This window comes from Myripristis murdjan, chromosome 16 (assembly GCF_902150065.1).
Source record: "Myripristis murdjan chromosome 16, fMyrMur1.1, whole genome shotgun sequence".
NCBI classification, from domain to species: domain Eukaryota; kingdom Metazoa; phylum Chordata; class Actinopteri; order Holocentriformes; family Holocentridae; genus Myripristis; species Myripristis murdjan.
The window spans coordinates 10,750,630-10,776,914 of record NC_043995.1 but is presented as its reverse complement, the minus strand read 5'-3'; the positions used below and the strand labels follow the sequence as shown (position 1 = coordinate 10,776,914).

Here is a 26,285-nt window from a genome sequence, read left to right as displayed (position 1 = left end):
CACATCAAAATATTATCACTGGGGTGCACGGTTATATAAAAGCTATGAAAGATCACATTTTGGTGTTTTAACTAAGAACAATAACAGAACAGGTGAACCATTCGTATTCTGGCTTTACAATGACAAATTTTATTTTGCATTTATTTTGTGAGCTGTGAATTGAAATACTTGTTTTTTGGGTGGGATTTTTGTTTTTGTTTTTTTTCCTCACGCTGGCTGCCTACATTCATTTTGCTGCTCCAAGTGCACACAATGAAGTCTGAAGTTATGGTTTTGCAAAGAAACATTTATGAAAAATGTTTTTATCTGCTTTTAGACTTTGAAATCTTTATGAATCTTTATGAATATTTAGCAGCAGGAGTTGTTAGCAGGAATCATTGCCGTATAATGGAGATTTCTGTCCCACAGCTCACCAGATGTGTTCCAATATTTGTAGACCGTTCTGACACTTTACCATACAGAGAATGGACTCTCATACACAGCACACACCTTCTCCTCAAAAAATGACAAAATAATATAAATAAATAAATAAATAAATGCATACATAAAAGTCAAGAGAAACTACCCATTCTAAATTTGTATGTTAAATTCCACTACAGCATTATCATGCAAAAGAGAGTGGCATACATTTTGTATTAATGTGTGTCTGTGGCACTACAAAGGAAACGGTAGTTTTAATGAGCTCACGCAGGGTGCCATGGTGAGGTTGGCTTCATTATATCTGGCTCACCCCCTGAGTTGCTGCGCTGTAATGAAGACAAAAGCCCAGGACTTAAGAGTCTACCCGGAAACCCCTTAACAGGAGGATTTGCTTAATTCTAGTCTGGATTTCCTCAAAAGCAGAACAATCTATTTTTTACTCTGTGTGTGTGCCAGATATGATTGTTTTACTTCCATACTGCGAACAAGCCATCGGATCTGATTGGGCTGCAGAAAAGCATGTGGAAACCTATTTTGCCCTATTAAGAAAAGGTCAAATTTGTGCCACGCTTCATTACATTTTACATTTCAGGCATTTAGCTAATGTTCTCACACAGCTTGACTTGTAATGAGCAAACAGGTGAAACAGCAGCACAGTGGCTCCTCAGTTCAGTTGCAGCTGGATTTCGAATCTAAATCAGATTTTCTGCGTAAATTCTTTACGAAGGGATAAAACATGTTCTTTTGTAAGAGGTTTCACAGAAAAAAGGCCCTAGGTATGGGTCAGTTTGTTGGTGACATTTTTCATTTTTATTTTTATCACCATGCTATGCTCTGAGGGGGGTTCACGGTGCTGAAAATGGCCCGGCGGCTGCATTTATAAAGGAGCAGTAAATCACTGCTGTCCAAATTGTCAAGTTTTCAGAAACTAAGAAAAAAGAGACTTGGTGTTTGCTTGACCACACTGACTTTTTGACTTTCTCCAGTGGGGTTTTGAAATGGTTTCACGAGCCCATGGATGATAAGAGTTTGTCTTAAGCCATGGAAACAATCCGAGAGACATGTCACAGTGCTCCAAAGCAAAGTGAACAGTGAGTCAAGACACAAATGGCTGCATATTGGTTGCACTTGTATTAAGCCAAAAATCTCAGCATGCAGACTGTGTGCTGCAACAATGTCTCCAGAAAGCTCTGCAGACTGAAACATTTACACACATTTACAAATCCTGGTTCAGGTGGCTTTCTTCCTCTGTACAAAAGTTCAGATTGGTACCCAAAATAGTCAAAAACCTGAGTTTTCTGTTCCTGTGTGATGGCAGCACCATTCATGTGCGTGTGACATTACAATATATCTTTCTTTTCTAACTTAGCTGGTGCTGAAAGATCAATCACCCGATGTTCTCTCTGTCTCTTTCTCTCTGGGCATCTCAGTGCTATGCTAAACCATTTTACGTTTGCCAGGTTATTCCAAAGCATGTATAAAATATAATATTGTATGTCAAAAAGTACAGAAAAGTAGCGTATCTGTGTTTTGTTTCTAATTGCTTTGGCTGTCCAGTCATAACTTCTCTTCAAGCATCTGACCTGGTGTGGACTTAACTGGTAAATTTTCCATGTTCAAATTATTAATTTGGCTGATAATATATAAAAAATAATATATTTGTGTGACTTTTTTGTTTACTCGCCTGTTTTGTAAGTTCATTTACATCATTAACACGGTGTTTAATCCTTCAGATGTAGAGCAGAGAAATATTGATGGGGAAAATGATCTCACCTCATATTATGAGTATCATAAAGAATTACAATTACTATAATCACATGAGGAAAAAGGGCGTGTGTCTGTACTTTTGAAGGGTCGGTAAAATTTGGACACTCATATCTTGATTAACAAACACCACTTTATGAGCGAATGAATTAAATAAGCAGGGGAATAATATCCAGGGGAGAGTTTAATATGACATCAGCGTGAGCACTTGCACATCCTGGCAAAAATTGGCTGTAAAAAGTCTACATGGTGTGGCTCAGGAAGGCAGTGTCAACACGAGTGTACCTCTGTTGTCTTCTTGGTGAGATTTGTGGTGATCGTTTTAATGAAAATTGGGTCATGTTTCCTCCTCGTTGTCATGTGAGCTCCTGCTGCATCAAAACAGAGCGCGCAGTCACCTCTCTCTGTCAGAGGGGAGCGCGGAGGCGACACATGGGACAGACAGGTGGGTAGCCGTTTTCAGGACACCATTAGAGATTAACCGGCTTGGGATGGGCGTTGCATGGAGAGTTGGTGTGACTGGCTCTGCCCCCTTTCCGTGACTCAGAAACCGTCTTTCAGGCATGTGTGTTTAGTTGTGTACACGGCTGCTTGCTTTTAATTCAGTGTTGCTTATAGGCATTTGCTTTCTGAAGTGTTCACCTACACCATGTGAGAAAAACCAACAAAAAAACAACCAAAAAACAACATTAAGCTTAATTTTACTGGCAATTACCTGTCCATTTATGAGTGGGTTTGTTTAAACTATATACTAACAAGTGCAGTTTCAAAAGGATGGATACATTTTTTTTCTCAATACTATACTATTAAATGTTTCACTGTCTCCAGGTACATTTGCCCTGCTGAATGTTGAATTATTTTGCTTAAAAAAAAAAAAAAAAAAGCCTTTAAAATTACCCAGCTATTTTTCCTATTTTTCATTAGCATTATAAAATGTATCTACTTTTGATACATCAAGTGCAATACAGTGAAATTAACAAAAAACAAATAGAATATCATTATCCATCACAGTACAAGTTTGTGTTTTCTGTGCACCGTTATTTCCATTCCTTTATTTCCTCCATATGGAACATGCACAACACTAAAAGGAAGTAATAGGGACCAAAAAAAAAAAAAAAATCTCTCATACACACACATACACACACACAGGCAATATATTAGATCATACACACGTGTGCAAAAACATAAAAAAAAGTATTAGCTTCATTATCCAGTAGTAAGTCATTCAAATAGCTGCTCATTCTGACAGCACATTCATATAATTAGCAGTAATATGTGCCACTCGTCGCTCTGTTCCCTGCATTTAAAACACACCACTAACACACAGACATACAGTACCGTGAACAGCTGCTTGATAATAACAACAAAAAGCCAAAGGGTTATGAGTACATTCAGATCAGTTAATATGGGCTAGGTTTCCCATGGGTGTTTTAGTGTTACATCAAAAATCATCCTTTAGGAGAGCATTTTCACTTTTTAGCACACACACACATCTCGTGTGCAGTTTAGGAGCAATCAGCCTTCAGCAGTGGCTTTCCTGGGGATTTAACTGTAGCCATTGGCATTCAGGGTTTTGGGTGAGTCTAAATGTCAATAATTATAAATGTAGTCAAAACTTTGCCTTCAAAAGGAGCGCTAAGGCCTACGTGATCCCCAGAGCAGCCCACACTGGCAGCAGACAGTTCATTAACTCCAACAGAGGTCATCTGCGGTAAAATGTGAAAATGTTCAAGCAAAGTTTCAGTATATATTGCAGTTAGATCGCCTTTACTCCATTATTACCCAAGAGACAAAAGGTTTAGCCAGAGAGCAACTTGTTCAAATTAGGAAAAAAAAAAAAAAAAAAAGCAATGGAGAACTGCATCTGCACAATTTTCCACATCTCTTTTTGTCCAAAATGTTAAATTATTTATTTAATGACGTGTGTTACTAAGGTGCATGTCATCTCCTATCATCCCTCCTCATGCCACAAACTGAAATGCTGTTGGTCCTGCCACAAGCTCTTGGCCTGTGTTAAGAATTACAAGTCCTAATGCAGATATAAAACACACTGAGGTTGAAGCATTTACCAGAGCCTTCATATGAGATTTTGATATAGTCTTGGTGGGACTACTTGTTAATATCTGCACTGGGAGTTCGATGTCAAGATTATTGTCATTATTACAGCCTATTTGCTCCTTTGTGACTTTTTAAAACATGGTTTTAATAGGAGAAAGATGGCATCCCCTCTCATTCCTGAATAAAACAGCCATGCCATCACAACAGCAAACTGCACTGGACCAAATCATGTATTTTCTCCACTGGATGATCTCACAGCTTTATGAAGGCGGCTTGTGGGGAGACGGATTTCCCTCAGATTCTCTCTCAGGTGCTTCTGCCTAGAAATCTATCATTAACAGGACGCGTTTAAATGGACACTTTGACATTGTGGATTTTAGTTAATTTTTTGCATCATCATCCACTGGAGAAAAAGTGTTCCTACAGTGGTACTTGAGCTACCTTTAAAAACAACTTGTTAGTGAGCCTCTTTTTAACTAACCTGTAAGCCTAGCTGCGAGCTGACGAGCCAGCCTGCAGCCAATGGTACCTTTACTACCCGAGCTAAAGACCATCTTTTTGGAAGTCCCCACACTCCCAGGCTTTTCTCACAACACAATCCTCAAAAAGAAAAATAATCAAATAAGTTATAACCTTTGTTACTTTAATGCTCAATTTTGTTCAGTGCGAATAAAAATCCAGCAGCTCTGATTAAAGCACCATAGAGAGTTGCTGTAAATGTGCTAAACACAACATGTGATTTCACCAGACCAGAGCAGACTGTGTGCTGCAAGTTAAGGCATACTGCACAGCCACATTTCAAACTTAAACCCCTCAAAGTTAGCAATTTTAAGCAGTAATTTATAGCCAGATGAAGGCAGTAATCACAAGTCTCCTCTGATTCATCAACATATGTTGTGCAATTGTACAAGCTAATGAAAAAGAAAGCATAAAGTTATAAAGTTGGGGTGGGGGGGGAGTGGGGGAGGGGGGGGGGGGGGTTATAAAATTGATTGAAAAAAATAGATATATAAACTTCTTGTTTATGCATAGTTTAAATTGAATTTGGGAGATGTAGCCCAGCAGCTCCAGTCAGAACCATATGGCTTACCTTCATGGCTTTTTTCCACTAGGGCTGCATCAGCATAAACAACCAGCAGATGTCTCTGTTAAATCACTGTGTAGCTGCTGACACTCTCTGGAAGACCAACATGTTTTCAAATGTATATTCATTCACAAGACAGTACCATGCTCCTAATGAGAAGATTTACAGGTGAAATACAGTGTATAATTCCTTTTTGGGGGGGAAATTTTGCTTTTTTGTAATGTATGAAATTGGTACCTTGCAAGAGCAAAAAATCTCTTTTCAGTATAACCAAATAATTTTGTTCAGTTACTCTCTATCATGACACATGGTATCCAGCACCATGTGCACAACATGTTCTTAACTAGCCTTTTTTCTGTACTGACACTACAACACCAATTTAGGACCATTTTTGCACTCTTTCCACATAGCGTTTGTTTTGATTCAGTGTGTAATGCAAAACAACAAAAAAAGCAAACTCATAAGTTATAGCTCGCCTCATTCACTCCTTGGAAGACTATTGACTATTAAAAATGTCAGCCTACTGATTCCTTTATTTGTCGTTAGATATGCCCCTATGTTTCCACAGCCTATAGCCCACAGCCTATGTGGATACATTGGGAGTCAATAGAGGCAAAACATAGTCCAGTGTTTTCCCCTACTATTTGAAAAGGCAAATTTCCTCACCTGGAGGAGCTGCCATCGTGCCTTCAAGAATTTCAATAGCATTGGCCACACTGGACAGTTTGAGAGCTTCATGGTCTAAATGCTGTTTCAGACACCGTCCCACCCCGCCAAGAAAAACCTGACAGAGGAGGAAACACGCCGCCAAAGTCCACACTTTCTCATGGCAAGTTCTGTAGGGTCACAAACAGAGGTTGGTGGCAAACTGTGGTGCACAGAGGGGAACCATTGATCACTTGGACGCGCACACAAACACACATACTGACACACACCTACTAGCCCCCAGACACGGTGGGTACAGCGGGTACACAGCCCCTCTCTCTCTCTCTCTCTCCTCTAGGCATAGTCTTTTGTTGAGGCCACACAAGGCTGCCTTTGTGTGCCATCAGAGTGTGACCAAGTGTGAGAGAACGAGTATGTGCATATTTGTGTATATTTATGCAGAGGGCTTGTGCTTGTCTGTGTGTGTGTGTGTGTGTGTGTGTGTGTATACCATGGTATTTGCTCCCTGTGCGTTTCCCTGTGTTTATGAGTTGCTGTCCCACTTTGCTGGCTTGGTGCCCATCCTTCAGCAGGACAGAGCAGATAGAGGAGGAGAGGAGAGTAAGAGAGCCTCCTTTCTCTTTTCACATTGTTGCACTGTTACTGGAGTGGGCACGATGGGAGTGTAGGTGGGCACAGAGAGAAAGGGAGAGAGAGAGAGAGAGCGAGAGAGAGAGAGAGAGAGAGAGGTAAGAGAGATGCTCTTTCTGTCCCTTGTGTGCATTCCATTCTCAGTCTTACTGCGATGGCACAGCCAGTCAGATCATGTCCCATGTACGTCCAGTGGCACAGATTCAACTCCCGCATCTTGCTTTACCTTCAGAGGTTGTCACATTTTTCTCTGCATTGCCTCAAAAAAAAAAAAAAAAAAAAAAAAAAAAAAAAAAAAAGCAACACAATGTCCCATTTTCAGTTTGCTGAATGCCTTTCGGGGATATTTATTTGTCTGTAGGAGAAGATCGTGGACTGAGCTCCAAGCGAAGTGGCAGCAAAACAGAGAAGGATTTTTCAGTCTCCTTTGACATTGTTGTTGGAGTGAGCAGCCTGGCACTGGGACAAGCGTGAAGACGGGGAACAGAAAGAGGAGGAGGAGGAGGAGGAGGAAAACGTTTTGGTGGCGGCACAGGGGTCCCTAGGTTTGTGTTTCTGATGCAGGGCAAACGCAACCAGAATGCTGATGATGTGCACATGAAAGTACATAGACCTAGGGAGAGAGAGATGGAAATGTAGAATCAACGTTTTGTAACTCTGTGCTGAGTGATGTAACCTAGCATGCAACACATTAAGAAAATGTTTCATGGAAACTCAACCAGAATCAAAATATCCATTTAAACAAGTAAATCAGTCTCATACTGACTCTTAATAAAATGGGAAAAATCTGCCAGTGGAATGAGATAATCCCACTGGCAGAAAATCAAGAAAATCAAGAAAATCCTGGAAACGAGTTGCAGATTAGCAGATTAGCAGTGAAAACAAATGGAATTAAGAGACTAAATGACCTGTTGATGGAGATGGAGATTTATTTCTCCCTTACCAATTGATGCACATTATAAAGAAATATTTTCTGAGATTTGAAAAATGAGAATATAAAAGCTCCTGCCTTCATCCACCTGTAGAGAGGGCATGGCAGATGTCGGGTGTCTATTTAGAATAACTAATTTAGAATCGCTTTCCACTACAGTCACGTTATCTTTATACCTGTCATAAATTAGATGTAATTTGTTTCTAGAGCTTGTAACAGTCGACTTTATGGCATGACAATAACATCTTGTTTGGTGCATCCTCAGAGATACTTCCCCTAACTGAAGGATTTGGTAGAAATACAGAAAGCTGGCTCACTGACAAAATACCACAAGACCAGCAACAGATTTACAAGCCCACAAATTCTCAGAGAAGTTTGAAGCTGCCTCCACCAGCCAGAATATAAATGAGAGTCTTTGGGTACGATCACCAAATAGGAGCACAGCTTTCATCATGACTCATACCGAAAGCACTGACACCTATGCGAGAGCTATGTAACAGCGGATATATGACATACCTGTAATAAACCATAGTGGGTTCTACTGCCAGCAGTAGAAAAGGCATAACCGTGTAGCAGATGGCCAGCTGAGTGGCGGCCCATGTTATAATGTCGTAGACTAGCTTCACACCTCGAGAGCACAGGAAGTGGTGGCGGAAATTCTTGCGTATCTGACAGTAAAAGATGTGAAGAGACAAACAACACTTCATACTTAATAGATTTATGGTTTGCACTTCTCAGAAAGGGTAGGGGGTGGGGGAGAGTAAATAAAGGGGATGGGCAGGAGAGAAATGCTGGTACCGAAATGCTGCAAGGGCAAATACTAAAGCTGTATGTTTGAGTTTTGCTGTTAATAATGTTTTGACTAACCCAATCAAGTCACATTCCATCCAATTTCACATATTCAGATGACGAGAGTGGCCTGGCTGTGGAAGTATTTTTTAATGGACTTGGTACTAAGTATGGTACTAACTGTAACCCACAGAAGACAAACCATAACTGTGTAAGTTGTTGCACAAATTTTTCACAAATGTATATTTTTTTCATTTGTGTTGCATAAAGTCATACCCACAAAAATACTGAGTGGTTTGGGTAACATACTCTAAATATACACTATATTACCAAAAGTATTCGCTCACCTGCCTTTACTCATACTATGAACTGAAGTGCCATCCCATTCCTAACCCATAGAGTTCAATATGATGTCGGTCCACCTTTTGCAGCTATTACAGCTTCAACTCTTCTGGGAAGACTGTCCACAAGGTTGAGGAGAGTGTTTATAGGAATTTTTGACCATTCTTCCAAAAGCGCATTGGTGAGGTCACACACTGATGTTGGTCGAGAAGGCCTGGCTCTCAGTCTCCGCTCTAATTCATCCCAAAGGTGTTCTATCGGGTTCAGGTCAGGACTCTGTGCAGGCCAGTCAAGTTCATCCACACCAGACTCTGTCATCCATGTCTTTATGGACCTTGCTTTGTGCACTGGTGCACAGTCATGTTGGAAGAGGAAGGGGCCCGCTCCAAACTGTTCCCACAAGGTTGGGAGCATGGAATTGTCCAAAATGTTTTGGTATCCTGAAGCATTCAAAGTTCCTTTCACTGGAACTAAGGGGCCAAGCCCAGCTCCTGAAAAACAACCCCACATCATAATTCCTCCTCCACCAAATTTCACAGTCGGCACAATGCAGTCTGAAATGTACCGTTCTCCTGGCAACCTCCAAACCCAGACTCGTCCATCAGATTGCCAGATAGAAAAGCGTGATTCATCACTCCAGAGAACGCGTCTCCACTGCTCTAGAGGCCAGTGGCGGCGTGCTTTACACCATTGCATCCGACGCTTTGCATTGCACTTGGTGATGTGTGGCTTGGCTGCAGCTGCTCGGCCATGGAAACCCATTCCATGAAGCTCTCTGCGTACTGTACTTGGGCTAATCTGAAGGTCACATGAAGTTTGTAGCTCTGTAGCAATTGACTGTGCAGAAAGTCGGCGACCTCTTTGCACTATGCGCTTCAGCATCCGCTGACCCCTCTCCGTCACTTTACGTGGCCTACCACTTCGTGGCTGAGTTGCTGTTGTTCCCAAACGCTTCCATTTTGTTATAATAGAGCTGACAGTTGACTGTGGAATATTTAGGAGCGAGGAAATTTCACGACTGGATTTGTTGCACAGGTGGCATCCTATGACAGTTCCACGCTGGAATTCACTGAGCTCCTGAGAGCGGCCCATTCTTTCACAAATGTCTTGTTTCACAGTCTGCATGCCTGAGTGCTTGATTTTATACACCTGTGGCCAGGCCAAGTGATTAGGACACCTGATTCTGATCATTTGAATGGGTGAGCGAATACCTTTGGTAATATAGTGTATGTTGCATGATTTCACAGATAAATGAAACAGGTACAAAAATAGGTGAAACTTACAAAGTTTCAGAGCATAAAATGCACATAAAATGAGATTTACACATTTCCGGATAAAAAAACTGCACATGAATTGCTCTTGGTGACTTTGTGAAAAGACCAGTCAGTTCCCAGTCCTTGCCACTTCTCTCGTCGGGCTTTTAGAATGATGCACACGTAGCGAAGCATGAAACGGCACAGGACTCAAAGCAAATTAAATCAGCTTTAAACTTCAGCATCTGCATGGAGTGGTAAAAACAAATGGCTGACAGATAGATAGATAGATATGTGAACTGTGCATTGCTGCAGTCATGAAACATCTACAGGAGATTCCAATGACTTTAATTGTCTTGCATTCATGATTTTGTTCTTTCTTTATTTTTCTCTGCAGTGGATGTGGGTTAATTTTAAAGATGTTATGATCAAGTCTGTTTTTATTAATTTAATTTTTATTAATTTATTAATTTAATTGTATGAGCTTTTCTTTAGATTTGTGTGAATGTCTTGCTGAGCCTCTTAACACCCTTGGTAAAGTTTTGTCGGACAAAAGTAAATCGCAGTAGTAATATTTTATGACTGAGTTTGCGGTTTATGCTGTGGCTATTCTTTGAGGTACTTTCTCACTGCTTTCTAGTGACCTACAGCCTCGTATCCCTGCCTTGAAGAAGAGGATGTTTTACCACACCCACTACATAAACTACTAATGCTCCCTCTGCTGTTGAGGCTGTATTGCCACTTTCACAGCATGTAAATAACAGTATTTCTGGTATCACAATGCCAATCCAAACGTTACTACAACCAGCAGTATTTCCTCTACAAATAATTTTAATATTGAATAGACTTTTACTACATTTTAAAACATTATGAGCAACTGTATAAAGAATTAACAGCTACAGGATATACCTCAAGAACTATGACAAATTCCTTAAAGCGATATGGAAGTTTAGTAAAACATTTGCCTGTGTATGTTTTTGAGGTCAGTATGAGGGAATGTAGTGGTGTGGTGTGAGTCACACCTTTTCCTGCTAGGTGATGGATAGGCGGAGCAATCAGAAGGGTCATTATAACAAAACCACAAACCCCAAGTCGAAAAATGTCCAAAAAGTTTAGGCAGGGGTTTCCTCAGGTTAAGGGTTAGGGTAAAAAAGGGTGGATGCATTTCTTGGCAAGGATGCAGAACTCAGCAAAGCATCAGCAGTTACTGAACTCCAGAGACGCCAGAGTGTGTATTTTCAGAGCGACTGGCCTATTCCACAGGCTGAAATCTCGCTATTATTGATCTCCAGGGTATCTGTCACTATGACCCCCCCACTTGTTTCTATTTTCCACAGGCAAACTGTAAATTCAACTTTCAACTGTAAGCTTTAGTTTTGCCTTTGAAACCCCAGAGGAAGCAGAGTACTCACGGCTCGCGCTGCCATGGTGATGGGGATGGCGGTGATGAAGGTGAAGTAGTAGCCGGGATAGACGCCATGCCACAGGGCAGACAGGATAAAGGTCAATTCTACACGGTACCGGGGGGCTCGGTCATAACATACACTGAGGAGAGGAGAGCAGAGGAGAGGACTGTTTAACTACGAAGGACATTTGAATTGACAAAGTCGACTTTCCAATCTGGGTAAATCATACACATTTAAATTTGAATGAGCCATCGCTTTCACCAGAATGAAAACGGAGGATGGTGTAGCACTTACGTTTTGAGCCAAACTCCTGTTTGAATATTCCAGTTGTCTATGAATGTCTTGAAGCTGGTCGCTGTCTGGAAAAAAGATCAGGGCATCAATAACCAGTAATCTGTAACCTGACTGATGGTAGACACTCCACAACCCATCCACTTCAGGGTTGAAAATCAAGGTGTCTGGATACATTTGTTAAGCTTTACCTTCAAGAATATACTTGAAATGCACTACTTTTACGTTTTTGGTAAGGTTCAAATGGTGAGTCAAATGATTTTGCGTGTTATGTCTCTGACAGACTTTGAACAACAAAATTTCCTTGGTTTTACAACACAGAGTAAACAAGTCAATTCTCCAACTTCAAATTCTGTTTACATGACACAGTACTAACCCAGTGATGAGCATGAAAAGTCTGCATTATTTTTTGTATTTAAGTGAGACCTCGATCAGTGTACCTCGATCCCCCAGATGTTGAGGTTGCAGATGAGGTCCCAGGATGGCTTCCCATTTTCATCTATTCCCTTGAAACCGTAACCTGCGCCGTTGTTGATGGCATCAGCTGACAGGGACAGAGGAAAAAGAAGCTTTAATTAATTAATTTGCTTTAATTATTAACCAAAAATAGAGCAAGAGATGCTCGTGAACACCAACTTCTATAGAAAAAATATTTTTGGCAGGACAGGAGACAAAATTAGAAAAGTCAGAAGAAAATTTTTCACTCTGGTGAAGCTCTGTGCAACTCAAAGTGCACAAAACTTACACCACGGACTGAATATCAAGACAAGCCTGTGCGCACATGAACTCACCTGAAAACACATACATAGAAGAATGAGCACAAAATTTCTAGCGAGTCACAGCTATGAGCTCTTGGAAGACGTCTAAACGACTGATGGTGTTTTTTTAAGGCCAACACAGACATATTTTGATTAAAGTTGACAAAAGCTTATGCTGATATTTAGCATCTCCAATTTTGCCTATTGACAAGTACTCAGTTTTTCCCCCAAAATTTTGGTCTGGGCAGAGTAGACAGACCACGGGGCACTACAACTCTCAATATCCATGGAAAGGGGAAGCTCTGGGATACATTAAGGGCATAAATGAAGAATTCATTTACAAAACATATTTTCTTATAGACAGTGCTCACCTAGCGTCCAGGCAAAATAGAATTTGGGCCTTGCTGCTTGTATGGAGAAGAAAGCGTAGGTGAGCCTGGTGAGGAAGGGAGCATGGCTGACAAAGTCGGTGTCAGCGTTGTATGAGATCGGCAAGGATCTGGTCACAATGAGGAAGAACAGCATGCAGCCACAGCAGACCAGGAGCTTATGGCAGACGGCACTCTGGAGAGAGAGAGATGAGAATCACTGAGCAACCATCTAAACATACATTCCCAATGGAAATTATCATTGTTTGAGACAAGACAGGGTCCAGGGGCTGAGACCAAGTCAGTACTGAGACTTTGGCCGGGTACTGGCAAGGAACTCACAGGACTATATATCTCTCAATACATTGCAATACTCAATACAATACTCAATACAAAATCGACTGAAAATGTGTAAAACAGAGCTACATGACACGTGGACAGACTAATAAAATATGTACAACATATATGATAAAGTGAATGACAAATTGACTCAGATGACTTTTAAATTTAATTTAAAATTCCCATTCCAATTTTATTTAAACAGAAATGGTACGATAAACTTACTTGATACAGTGCACTAAAATGTAGATGTCACATTATGAAAATGGTGTGCATAAACAATGCATATCAATACAAAGGGGTAGGGAATAAATACAACACCAAATCAGACAGTAATTGTGTCTCTCTCTCTTTCCAAATGTAATGTACAGAGCCCAGGAGGTGCAAAAAAAAAAAAAAATCATGGTGACCATTTAATCATTTGTGGCCACGAGCTATAATTTGTTCCCTTATTAACTCATTTCCGCATTTTAGTGATTTCATGGCCATGAGATAAGTGTGCAGTATGCTTCCTCTCTGATGCAACTGCATCAGACAACGTTTGTCGCCAAGTTGCCCTGTAAGTGGACCTGCTTCCCTTCCACACATCTCATATGATCTGATCAGCTTCACATGTTAGTCTTTACATCTGACACAGACAAATAGTTACAGCAGCAGGAAATGTGCTGTTAATTCTTAATCCATATTATCCATGGAACTAAGGTTGTGGTAAAACAGTCAAAAAAAATGACGGCCTATGTCCTTTCCTTACAACTTTTCCTTGACCTTACACTAGGCTATGTAATTATACATTATGGATGTTATTGACATGGGTCTGCCATGGTCAAACTGCAATGTTTTCTAAAAACGGCCTATAAAAAGCCCATCTTAGATACTTCACCCTGTATGTTCTTACTGTGTTGTTTCATTCAAGTTAAATAAACGAGGACAACACACTAAAAAAAACGAAGGTTGTATTTGAAATAAAAAAGGAATATAGGCTGCCGGTCACAAAAGTGAAATGAAATGACACACACACACATTAAGAATGGTTGCTCACATACTGAATCCCTATTAGTGTGATAGTATGACAATAATTGTTAGATTCCTGCACGATAGGTATAACAGGCTTACAAACACGGTGCACATGTGAACATGTTGAATTAAAAACATCATCTGGTCAAAAACATCTCATATCTTTTCGTGAAAGACAGACGCCTGTGTTGTGGTTACTATTGTGATCATGATGATTATAAGCCTATGCATATAATAGCTTAAGAACCACAACAAAACTTAGTAAACATCTTGCAATGTGAACGGCCAAATGGTGTGTCGCAGTAAATGTTGCTGCTGCAAGGAACTGTGGGAGGGTATTGTCTCCATTCCTTAGGTAAAGCATGGTCCAGTGTATCTTATGCTTAAGGAAATGGGAGAGGAAGCATTGAAGCCCCTTTCATTTAGAATTCCAATTGGTAAATTGTGGCCTTGATTTGTTTTTTGTTCATTGCACTTCTCAGGCTCTGTAGTATTGCCAATTATTAAGGAATTTTTAAACAACAAATAGAGATGTAGTTCTATCTGCAGGAGGTCTTTATTATACATCCTTCAAAATTCAACTAATTAATACAGAAAATATTGGCTAGATTGTGCTTAGGGGTTTGAGGACCACCTCTAAACACAGCCGGGACCCCTTCAATTGTTTGGAGTGGAAGGGAGAGAGCAAACTCACGTAGACCAGGTAGAGAAAAACATTCCAGGAAACACCAAGTGATGGCTGAGACCAAGACAAGTTTGACTCAAAACAGCTTCAAGACCAGAACATACCACAGGTGATGGGTCGGGCATCTTATCATAGCCATTCTGGCCGTTGCAGGTCCCAGAGTGCTGACTGAGCCGCCTGCGGATGTGTCGGCCCTCGATAAAGTCTACGTAGTCCTTATAGTTATTGCAAGGCCCCACCAAGACACTCAGGAAGTTCAGATTATAACTCAGGTACTCTGTTAATGAGGGCCTCTCACTGCGGAAAGAACAAACAAAAGGAATCGCTGAGGAGAAACTACAGAACTGATTTTTTTTTTTTCAGTACGTTGAGAACAATCACTTCAAGTGCAACAGAGTGGCACCAAATGTTCAACCAAGTTTGATGGAAACAAGTGAAATGCATGCTGCTTTATTTTTCACATAAATTATTCCACTTGACTCAAAAAAGAGAAATCCTCTGGAAACCTACACCTACAAGTGTATTATCCATTTTTATTAAATAAGAGAAGTTTCTTTACTGATTTCATACCAATGTAATTTAAACATTGGGTATTGATTAGGTTCCTGGAGCCCTGACATCATCACACTTGCTCTGCATTTTAAGAATCACTGGAACCTTAAACTGATGTGAAGTCAAGAAAAAACCATTAGAGTTGTGAGGATGCTGCACAGTAGCAAAGCCACAGTTTATGATCAATCCCAATTCCATTAAAAACGTTTTGAATGTATTTTTAAATGGTGTGCATGGTAGACAAATGAAAGTAGATTTATATCTTCACATGCATACAAATGTAATGTTTTCCATGCAAAATAAAGACATTTTTATTTTCCAGCATGCTTGAACATAGACATGGTATTCACCATGCTTGAGTGTCCTTTGTCATTGTCCTTGCTGGCTACAGGGAAAAAAAGAGTTGATTATTTTATCTTTAAGCAAGATATTAATCCAAGCACATCCTATGTGTATACATGCTGACAGGGAAATTGGCTCCCCACAAATACTGATGCCATGTCTTATTATATTGCAAATAATATGTCTGAAAGATAGGGTTTATGCAAGAATAGGTAAAATTAGGCAAGGTAAGAGGAGGAGGGATCCACAAGCACGAGTTCCACTTTATCCAAAAGTGTCTGACATACAAAGTCATGGTATTTTCCAGTCATATTTCACACAGAAAGAGATAATCACCACAATATTAAAAATGTTTAACTCATGAGTATTTTACCATCTTTACCATGGTGAATACTTACTTTACAGCTTGACGCTTCTGCTCTGGGCTAAGTTCTTCGGGTTTCTTACACATACCTGGGAAAATATAAGAGATGTCCTCATTAGAAAATCTATTCAGAAACAATTCCTCTGTTCTGCAGTCATTCAGTCACGTCTACTTTTGTACTAAATGAAAAGCTAAAACATAACATAACTGAAAACACGTTGACCAGTGACATGCTGGCATTTGTGTGCATGTATATTTGTGCATCCTTTGTCTTACCATCATGTAGCTGGAAAGCAAGCGTGGTGATCTTCTGAGTTACTATCATCAGAGGCCTGAGAAGAGATGGCAAACAAATGTTGTTGCTGTTTTTTTCTCAGGATTTTTGTGGCATTTTTTCGACCTCTAACACAGTGCTAGAAAAAAACATGCTTGTGCCAAATAATCAATGGTACACCTCTGACAGACATTATGGGCCCTATCTTGTGCCACCCGCTACCCGCTGCCACTACCCGCTACCCGCAAATTGCGGATTTAGGAACTTCCGCTATCCCTAAACGGTATCTTGCGCCACCCGCTACCCGCTATCCGTTATGCCGACTGCATCATTTGCGCCTGGAGGTGTGTCCGTGGGCGTGTTTCATGCGCTATCCCTAAAGTTGCTATCTTGCGCACACACTTTAGGGATAGCGGATAGCGGGTGGTCCTGACCACTTTGGGCTGTTACGAGAGCGCGCCCAGGCGGCTTCAATGTGCGCCCCGACGGAGCCTCGCCACGCACACGGTCGGACTGATACCAGGACGCCGCCGGAATGGACTGAGTATATTACTCATATAGACTGTTTAGAGGAAAGACTGTTTTAATTGGACACTTACGCCAGCACGTTTTATTGTTTTATCATAAGCCAGCAGCTGTGCTATATTTTTATTTTTAATATTTTATTTGCCCAATCTACCTTGTCAATAAATTAGTTTACACATAGGGCTCTATTTTCGCAGACCAGGCGAGGTGGAGGCGCAGCGCAGCTGCGCTGCGCCAGCTGGGAGTGGCCAAGTGGATTTTGCTATTTTGGCACGCCGTGCGCCTTGGCGCAACTACTGCGCCGTTCCTCCTACCGGCGCAAGGGAGGAGAGAAGGCGTGGAGTGGGTTTGACACAGCCGATTCACTTTAAACCAATCAAATGAGCCCCTGTCCTCACCTTTAAAATGCGCTGCGCGAAGGCGTAATGAACGTTCACACAATTGACATGGAGAAAGAGAGCAGCCGCGACACACACGCAGTGAGGCCAGTCTTGGCTGCTGGAATGTCGCTGGAGCTACCTGCCATCCATCTGTCCATCCATCCATCCATCCATGCATCTATCCTTAAATTCGTCTTCCTGAGTCCCCTGTCTTTCCATTACCTACCTGCCTCGCATCTCTCTTTTTCCAGCTCTGTCACCGTCTGTTAAAGTTATTGATTTTTACAAGCAAATATAAATTTTTACTGTGAAGCCCCCATTTTTAATGAATGTTTTTACCTCAAAGGATAATCCTCACCATATTCATATAAATACATGTTTGTTTTGCAACTTTTGACTCCCGTCACTTACTGATGCAACGACATACTAGAGATTAAAACAAAATCCGGTTCATGAAAGCTTTTACATTTGCTGTTCTAAACGCCCAGAGTCTGGCAAGGAACCGATGCATTTTACATTTTCTATATGTGTGGAATCAGGGTTTCCCCTAGAAAAAAAATTGGCACCGGACAATATGACCGGCAGGTTTTCAATTTACCGGACAAATGTTTGAAATTCCGGTCAAATATTATCTGAATTTATTGAGCTTAAAATTATATGCAGGCTACATAAGAGTGACATCAAGGCATGTCAGTTTATATCGTAATATTTTTATTGAAAAGTAGGCTATATCAAATAAAATTAGTGCCGTCAATTGACTCAAGTGCGTAACGTCTAAAATAAATAAATAAATAAATAAATAAATATTGCACAAGCCTGTGCTCTTTTAACATGAACATTGCATACAATTGCAAACAAATGCAACTACAATTTGCAAACAAAAAAACTGGCTCATACCATTTTAATAACGCTGCGTGCTGCCAACTTGAAATCAAATAGATGCAATAAAAACTAAATTCAGCAGCTGAATTAAAATCCAAAGTCTCAAGTGTCTCTCCGCAACTTGCAATGCGCATCAGTCTTGTGACCTTGTTCTCCCCCAGGCAACTTTGCTGCGCGGTTCTGCAGAGAAAAAACTCTCTCTCTCTCTCTCTCTCTCTCTCTCTCTCTCTCTGGTACATTGGAGACAGGGATCACGCAGGCTATTTTTTTAAATAAATAAATAAATAAATAAATAAAATTACGTGAAAATTGACTGTTTTAATAAAATTCAAATTGTGCTTAGAGGGAATATTTTCACCGGGCATTTAAAAATTACCGGACTTTGGCTGATTTTAGGCTACCAGTCATAGTCCGGTGATTACCGGATAACGGAAACCCAGTGTGGAATATTTATATATATGGAAGAAGAACTGTGTAGTTAACACAAGCAGTGCCAGACACCATGACTGGAAAAAAGACATCACGGTACTGGATACATTGTTTGACTGACAGGTGATCAGGTTGGGTTTCCATGCTGCCAAATGGTGCCAATCTCCTTTGATCTGACATCAGTTGTGTCGGGACAGTCGATATGGAGATACATTTATGTGCTGATTGAGATTATAGCATTGAATTGTGTTTTTTGTGTTTATTTATTGCATTGTTACTGTGCCTGACAATCTGTGAGGTTTTGGAGACGTGTGCGCACTGCCCGCCTGCCAGCCAAAATTCCACTGCGCCGGCCCCGCTGCGCCTTGCGCCGAAAGTAGACGTGGTTTCAGGAGGCGAGCTTTTGGCGCACCTCGGCGAAGCCTTTTGGCACGAAAATGTCACTGCGCCAGGTTGAATCTGTCGGCACCTCCCCCTGCTGCGCCGCCACTCCCATCTCGGCGAACCTCGGTCTGGGAAAATAAGAAACTGTGCGCCCCACGGGTTGCGCTGGTCGAAAATAGCTTTGCGCAGGGTGCGCCTCACTGCGCCACCCTGCGCTGCGCCGGGAAAATAGAGCCCATAGTTCCACCTCTACCTCTTGTGTGTGTGTGGTGTGACCCGGGGATTTTACTCAATCAGTACAACCTTGTGACACGTCCACTTGGACACATGTGGCTCCACCTCCCGAATTAACTCGCCTATAATATAATATATAGCCTAATATGTATATAAAGCCAACTTGCTTTAGCCTCAGTAGAAGCCCTGAGAAAATCTACCTCCCTCTCTCCTTCACGGGTTTAGGATTTAGGATTTAGGATAGCGCATCCTGCCCTTAAAGGCAATGGCACCTGGCACACTGATTGGTTTAACTGGCGTAACGCCCAAAACATGCCTATACATAATATAGCGGGTAGCGCAGGTGTTTTGCAGATAGCGGGAGGTGCACAAGATAGCAACTTTTACGGGGGAACGCCTCTTCCTAAATCCTAAATCCGCAAATAGCGGGTTTAGGGAGTCTGGCGCAAGATAGGGCCCAAACAGTTACATGCACCTGCAAGGTGTTCCTTACTGGTGTATGTTCTGTAAAAGAAACAAGTATGTTTCTTTATGCTTTCAAATTTGTCGAGCTGAATTCTTTTTGATCTGTTCCTTCACATCCAAAAGTATTAACACCCTCTTTATTGTTATTCATCTTCTTTGAAACCAGTGTATTGTAAGGGTTCTCTATGGGAAATGCAAACACACACTTTTGTCTAGTCCTGAGAAACAATCAGCGTAAATATTAGAATAAGCAAACATAGGCCTATGTGTTAAGAAAATGAATACAGAATAAACTGTGTGTCAGGAGGTGACACAAAGGATGTTTTGGTTGGATGCTTGCTTTTAACAGCACAGACCAACTTCCAGTTCTATTTGCTCTATTGGGAAGGGACAGTTCACGGACAGCGAGATGTGCAAGATGTGACAGCAGAGGCACCAACTGTACTATAAGCCTGAGCAGAGACCCTGCTCTAGTTTCACACCCCCTGCTCTACTTTCATTCACAGATAGAGACCTCTCTGTCCCAAGAATGTGTGTGTGGGGTGGGCGTGTATACAAAAGAGCCTAGGCTCACAAAATTCTCTCTCCCTATCTCCCTCTCCCTCTCCCTCTCTCCCTCTCTCTCACTCATACACACATACACACATTCACACACTGGTTCCTGTGTGTGAGGGCTGCTTTGTGTGCACAGCATGGTAAAGCCAGGCAGGGAGAGGCTGGCCATGTGGCTGGCAGTGCCAACTCAATACAGGCTGGCCGTTGGCTGCAGAGCAACATTTTCAGGGTGCCAGGCTGCATGCGTAGCTCAAACCACTGTGGACAACAGACTCTGCTTCAGCCTAACCCTCCCTCCTGCATGTACATTTTCAAAATAATTTCACACAACCACAAACTAGTCTTGTAAGCTTAAATACGTCTACCTCTGGTGTCCAGTTTTTGTTTTCCTGTGATTTGGCATGGTTGTAAGATCATTTTGGCCTGTATGTGCCTGCAGGCTCTGTTTTTCCATGTAGACTACACTGTTGTCTCAGCACTAAATCAGGCTAAAGATTGGCTCGCAGAGGAGCATTCAACAAAACATACAGTGTAGGCTGCTCACCGACACTGTGATGCACAGTCACTAAAGGTTTTGGACCCAATTCAAATCCTGTTCTGCTGCGACACCACAAATTCAGGAAATCCCAGCTTTGCCTTTAGAAATCTAGAGACCAGACGCAACCCCGAGATGAACTGTCTTTGAAATCCTCCCACACAGAAAGCAACAAAAGATATCAGGGTGATCATCAGGAGAACACACACAAGCACAGCAAAACGGGAGAAAGGTAGGAAAACAGCAAATCACCAGCATAAATAGATGGGAGTGCTTTGTCAACATAAAATGAGGAAAAACTGGGAAAAAGATCTCTCACTCTAAGGTCTCTCGCTCTAAAACAGGAAATGCTCCCACCGGTGCCTGATAGTTTCATGAAATCTTGTAAAGGAACCTAAATATTAACCTGCTGCTGCAAACCAAAATCCAAGGCAAACTGCATTTGATTTGCTCATATAGGGTAAGCAGTTCTATGTATGAATGCCATGCCTGTGATTCACAACCATTCATCTGTCCAATCCAAAAGCTGACAGGAGCTGCCTGTCTAATTCAATATATGAGCCTACCAAGTGTGAGTCACAGGCCCGGCTGCTCATCACGAGACTCTCACAGAGCTGAACGCACGCTGCCAGAACTTTCCAATGCCTAAACTCACCCACATCAGGAAGGGCCAAAGGAGCTGCTGAACACATTTCGAGTCAGCAAAGCAAACTATCACCTTAGAAATGGCCCCTATCAAGCTTATCTGAACTTTTTGTGGAGGATTTCCATCCCAACTTTATCTTATACACAAATACCATAAGAGAACTGGGATTCGATTCCAGTCTACTGCACTTTCTGTGCTCCGTTTTTAATAATTCACACTTACACTTGAACTTTCAGGCAATGTATACTTTGTATGTATTGTAGCAAGGCATATATATATATAAATATGTACCGGTTGCTCTTTGTTTTGCTGATTATTTATCTATTGTTTGCGGGTCCCAAGAAGCTCTGCATGTCAGTAAAACTGTGTCCATGGGCTGTTTGTTGAAATAGCTGTAAGCCACTAAAGTCAAAGTAGGTTGGAAAAAACGGTTGCCGTTAATAGCTGTGGTCAGACCTTTGTTTTGACAACAGTATCATTTTTCAGGATGTAATCGTGTGATTTTGAAATCATGAGATATGACAGCAGAGTCATTCCCAATTCTTCTGTAATGGAAACCCCTTTCCTCCCACTTGCTTGCTCTCTCTCTCTCTCTCTCTTTGGCTAAATTTCCATTTCTTCTTTTAGCAGGTCTCTTCTACATGAGCGCTCTATGCTCACAGGAATATTGCCAGTGTACTATGGCTCTAACCATTGACCTTCTTACTAATGGTTGCTTGTAAAATTGGTGATGTAGGAATCAAATCTTATGGCAGACACTGTAAATCTCTCCGGTTAAGAGCACTGCCTGAATGCCCAAAAAGCAAGAGCAAATACGTTTCATGCAATTAATTGAGTCTACAATGGGAAGGCTACATGGTATTTTTGGAATGAAACTCTTCAAACAAACATGAAACTGTGAACTGCCCCCTCCTTTACAAAGCAGCCACGATCCTGACGCAACAAAGTCACGGTTGCTGGGCAGGTGAGTCGCTCTACCTAGCCGGGAAATGTCAACCGTTAACAGTCCAACCTGCGCCTTTTTAATCAGTGGTGTTATTTACACAAGGCTGCGGCTGTGGCGCTGGGGGACTGTGCAAGCAGGTAGAGCACCGGTTTGGACACATTAACTGATAACATGAGAAGTGCTGTGACTAACACACAGCGTCCAAAGAGGTGTGGCAGGTGGAGGAAAGGGAAACACGATAGAGAAGCAAGTGAGTCAGCCTAGTCTTACCCAGAGAAGTCTGTGGATAGTATTCCATAGTTGAAGATGAAGACTCGGCTGATTTGGCACACTGTCAGGTAGCCCATAGCCATGACCATAGAATACCTGTATGGAGCAAAACAAAATCACGTAAACCATTTGGACACAAGGCCAAGACAAGTCTGAGGTCAAATAAACTGAGCTGATCTGACAGAACGGTACAAAATAGGGCTGATAAATGGTTTACTCTATCATGTTGGCACAGGACAAGGGGAAAGAAAAGATTCAAGTGCTTCCACTGCATTTTGCTTCCACCCAAATAGAACAATACCAGCTTTATCTTGTTTTCCCTGCACACTAGAATACCTGAGAAATAAAAGACATGAATCCCTCACCTTGTGAAGGGAAAAATCTGTCGTAACCCTAACCCTAAATAACCCCAACACAAAAAACACACACAACTTAGCATGAAGGAACTTGTGTGACTGCCAATGCGTGCACACACTAAACACATGCCTGTTGCAAGACACATCCATGTAGGCACACACACACACACACACACACACACACACACACACACACAACGTAGTCCATTCGATATATCTATCATCTATCAGACTGGTCTGGCTGGCATGTCTTGCTCTACAATAGTTTCAAGCTTCCAACCAGAATTTTTCAGTCCATCTTCACATATTTTAGAAGAACAGCAAAGGGGTGGAGTGAATATTAGTGCTATCTGTATGTGTGTGTGTGTGTGTGTGTGTAGGGGAGGAGGGTATTGACTGGGAAAGAGGTGAGTAAGGTATGAGTAACAAAATCATGAATGAAAAAGTGGCTTTGTGTTCTTTTTTTTTTTTTTTTTTTTTTATAACCAAGTGTTATTTAGTACAAGTATTCTCACTATCAGTATGCATGTGTGGATTACACCATCTGCCTTAAGCCCCCACAGCAAACTCCCACACCCACCCTCCCAACCCATGAACACATACACACCCACACCCACACCTGTGACGAAAGAGTTTCTGTGCCCAGCTCGTCCGTCAAGTTTCAAGTGACAGCAACAACGACTACTTAGTGTTGCACCACTGTTGTCTAGGAAATGACACAATTCTGTTACAGCCGTTTTGTCATCAACCAGCAGTGAAGACTGTGGTTAAACTGGGCAGCTTCCAGGTGTGGGGGTGAATGAATGTGCAGCAGGGCGTTGCTGAAAAGGAGCATACGTGCGGACAAACAGACAGGTTGGTCTGGTCTACAGCCAACACTTATGGCAACTTATGGATGATGAGGTAAAGTTGGATCTTGTTGATCTTGAACCTCAGACTTGCAAACCAACCAGTCTAACAGATGGTTATACAACTGTAAAACAACATTGTGCCGGCCTCCCATGCTTGATGGAATCTCATTGTCAACACATGTGGCTAAACACATGTGACTGCACTGAGCATTTCAGGTCAATATTATGGAGCATTCCATGATATTAAAATTTTAATTTGATACTCATGTCAGTGCTGCAGACATTTCAGCCCAGGGAATAACTTCCACTCCAACATAGTGTCAACTATGACCATCTATGGCAAAATTAGATTTTCCCTTTAATATGAAAATCAGTGCTCACCTGTGAACATTGTTGATATCAGCTTTGATGATGATCAAGTAGCTTGAAAGCACCACAGTCAGGAGATGAGCTGAATACCTGGAGGAGGGGACACACTCTGTGAAATCACTTGCATCATGATTATTATGAGAGGTAAGACTCTGCTTTGCTGTGCTTTTATTTACAGCGGAAGTGAGCTCTCTTCCACAGACTTTTCTCCTGTGTCTATCCATTTGAATAAGGCCTACAAACATTACACCAATAATACTAAAATTGTTCAGTTGTCATTTTCTGGAAGTAGCCAATACAGAATGCAAAATTTGCAAGAGAGGGCCAATTTACCATTAAGATATAAACCCCAAGGAAATAAACTGATTTACAATGAATCTGATGAGGAGTTGTGTGACTGTGTCTCAAACAGCATCTTACCAGCCAAAGCAGAATATAACAAAGGTGATGCCAAGCAGAGTGGCCACAGCATGCCGGACCAGGGGACTGGCATGGCTGGGACTGAGGTAGAGACGAAACCAGAAGGCAGCAGCAAGGCCAAACAGCTGGCAGGCCAGGAAATTCACCTGGGTGAGGGGTGGGGCGGGGGTCTCAAATCATTCAAGAAATTCAAGTGTGCAGCATAAAAAATAAAAAATTAAAAAAAAATTAAAAAAACTTGCAGTAACCCTGTGGCAATCCACAGTGAGTTTACACTGATTTTTTCCCCATTTTATTTCATATTTTACTTTATCACTGGGACACTAGCGTTTTATTTGGTGGGATCCCTGCATCCTTGTCATGTTTGTTTTAATGCATTTTATTTTATTACAGGGATTTTGGTCTTTGGTGGTATCTCTGTATCCCTGTTATGATTAATTAATTCATTTACTTATTTTTGTATATATTTATTGTCATCTCATTACAGGAACTGTGGTGTTTTGTTTGGTGATATCTCAGTATCACTACAGCAAACAGATTACATGCATAAGACCATATATCACGGAATTGCATGTTATTTCGTGCATCGCCGTCCGATATAGGATGCAGGGTTGCCAAGTCTTAAAACAGAAATTAAGGCAGATGCCCGGTTTACACCCCCTCCTTGAGCAGGTACACACACTCCTCACCTGATCCAGAGGAAAGCCGAAGTATTCACTGACAGGCAGCAGCCACTTGGATCCAGTGGTTTTAAACGCAGCGTCCATCTGGTCGCCCATCTTGCGTATTTGTGTTGCGACGTTTTCTTATTCCTGGTTGACTTTTTTTCCTGACGTTTACTGCGTTTTTCTACGACTGAAATTCATCGTTCGTCAGAGGCGTTCCGTGATAAGTCCGACCAGTCCACGGGTTGAATGAGGCCAGGCAGAAAATCACAGCTATCCCTCCTCCTCTTCCTCGACCTCAGTACCACCAACGTCAAGTTTCACACAATGTGAATACATAGCAGTTCCGGTAATGACCTTCACAATAATGGACTTTTGGTAACTTGCTGTTACAAGGTTTTTATTTGACTAAACCAACAGAAAGAAAGCATGAAATATTTTGCAGTGGCGCTGCATCATCTTATGTGTATCTATTCTACTGCTTGAGTGTCACCTAATATTTAATGCAACGACTCCAGTAAGTGTCTTTTTTTTTTTTTTTTTTTTTTTTTTCAAAAGCAACAATAATTTTCGCTTTTATCTTGGTAGAAATGTTTCCTAACAAATACTTGTAGGACTTTATCGGCGTAAAAAATAAAATTACGTTTTAGGTGAAACTGAACCGGTGCATATCAAATTAATATTTATGGAACTCTACTAAATACCTAAAAATGCAATGAACTTTGAAAAGAAAGTCACCTAATTTCCGGTCTTTTTCCAGCTGTTTATCGCTAACTTGATGCTTCTTGAACTTACAAGAGGTGTGATCAGTTAAACCCTGTTTGAGCCTTATATCCATGTCATGGATCATTTGTAGATTCAATATTTTGCCTTAGCTTAACAAAACTGTGGCTTGATTTTTTTTTTTTTTTTTTTTAAATGTTCACTCACATTCATTTGAGAAAAACATGAACTGTACCAGGAGCCTAGGCATGCAGAGATTGCTCTGGTCGTCTGGCTCATGCTGTATCATATAATGTGTGTGTGTGTGTGTGTGTGTGTGT

The 26,285-nt window shown here is 41.4% G+C and overlaps 1 protein-coding gene across 1 annotated transcript; it reads right to left on the bottom strand.

Annotated features, from left to right (window-relative positions):
* Positions 1-6,937: 6,937 nt before the first annotated feature.
* Positions 6,938-25,529, bottom strand: mboat1 (membrane bound O-acyltransferase domain containing 1). Its single transcript, XM_030072917.1, has 13 exons — positions 25,267-25,529; positions 24,578-24,723; positions 24,170-24,247; positions 22,582-22,677; positions 16,333-16,388; positions 16,091-16,145; positions 14,903-15,095; positions 12,764-12,956; positions 12,075-12,178; positions 11,638-11,702; positions 11,350-11,482; positions 8,070-8,221; positions 6,938-7,235 (listed from the first exon to the last, which is right to left on the bottom strand). The coding sequence occupies exons 1-13, from the start codon at positions 25,354-25,356 to the stop codon at positions 7,040-7,042; spliced, it is 1,557 nt and encodes a 518-aa protein (XP_029928777.1). The 5' UTR covers positions 25,357-25,529; the 3' UTR covers positions 6,938-7,039.
* Between the last annotated feature and the right edge of the window lie 756 nt (positions 25,530-26,285).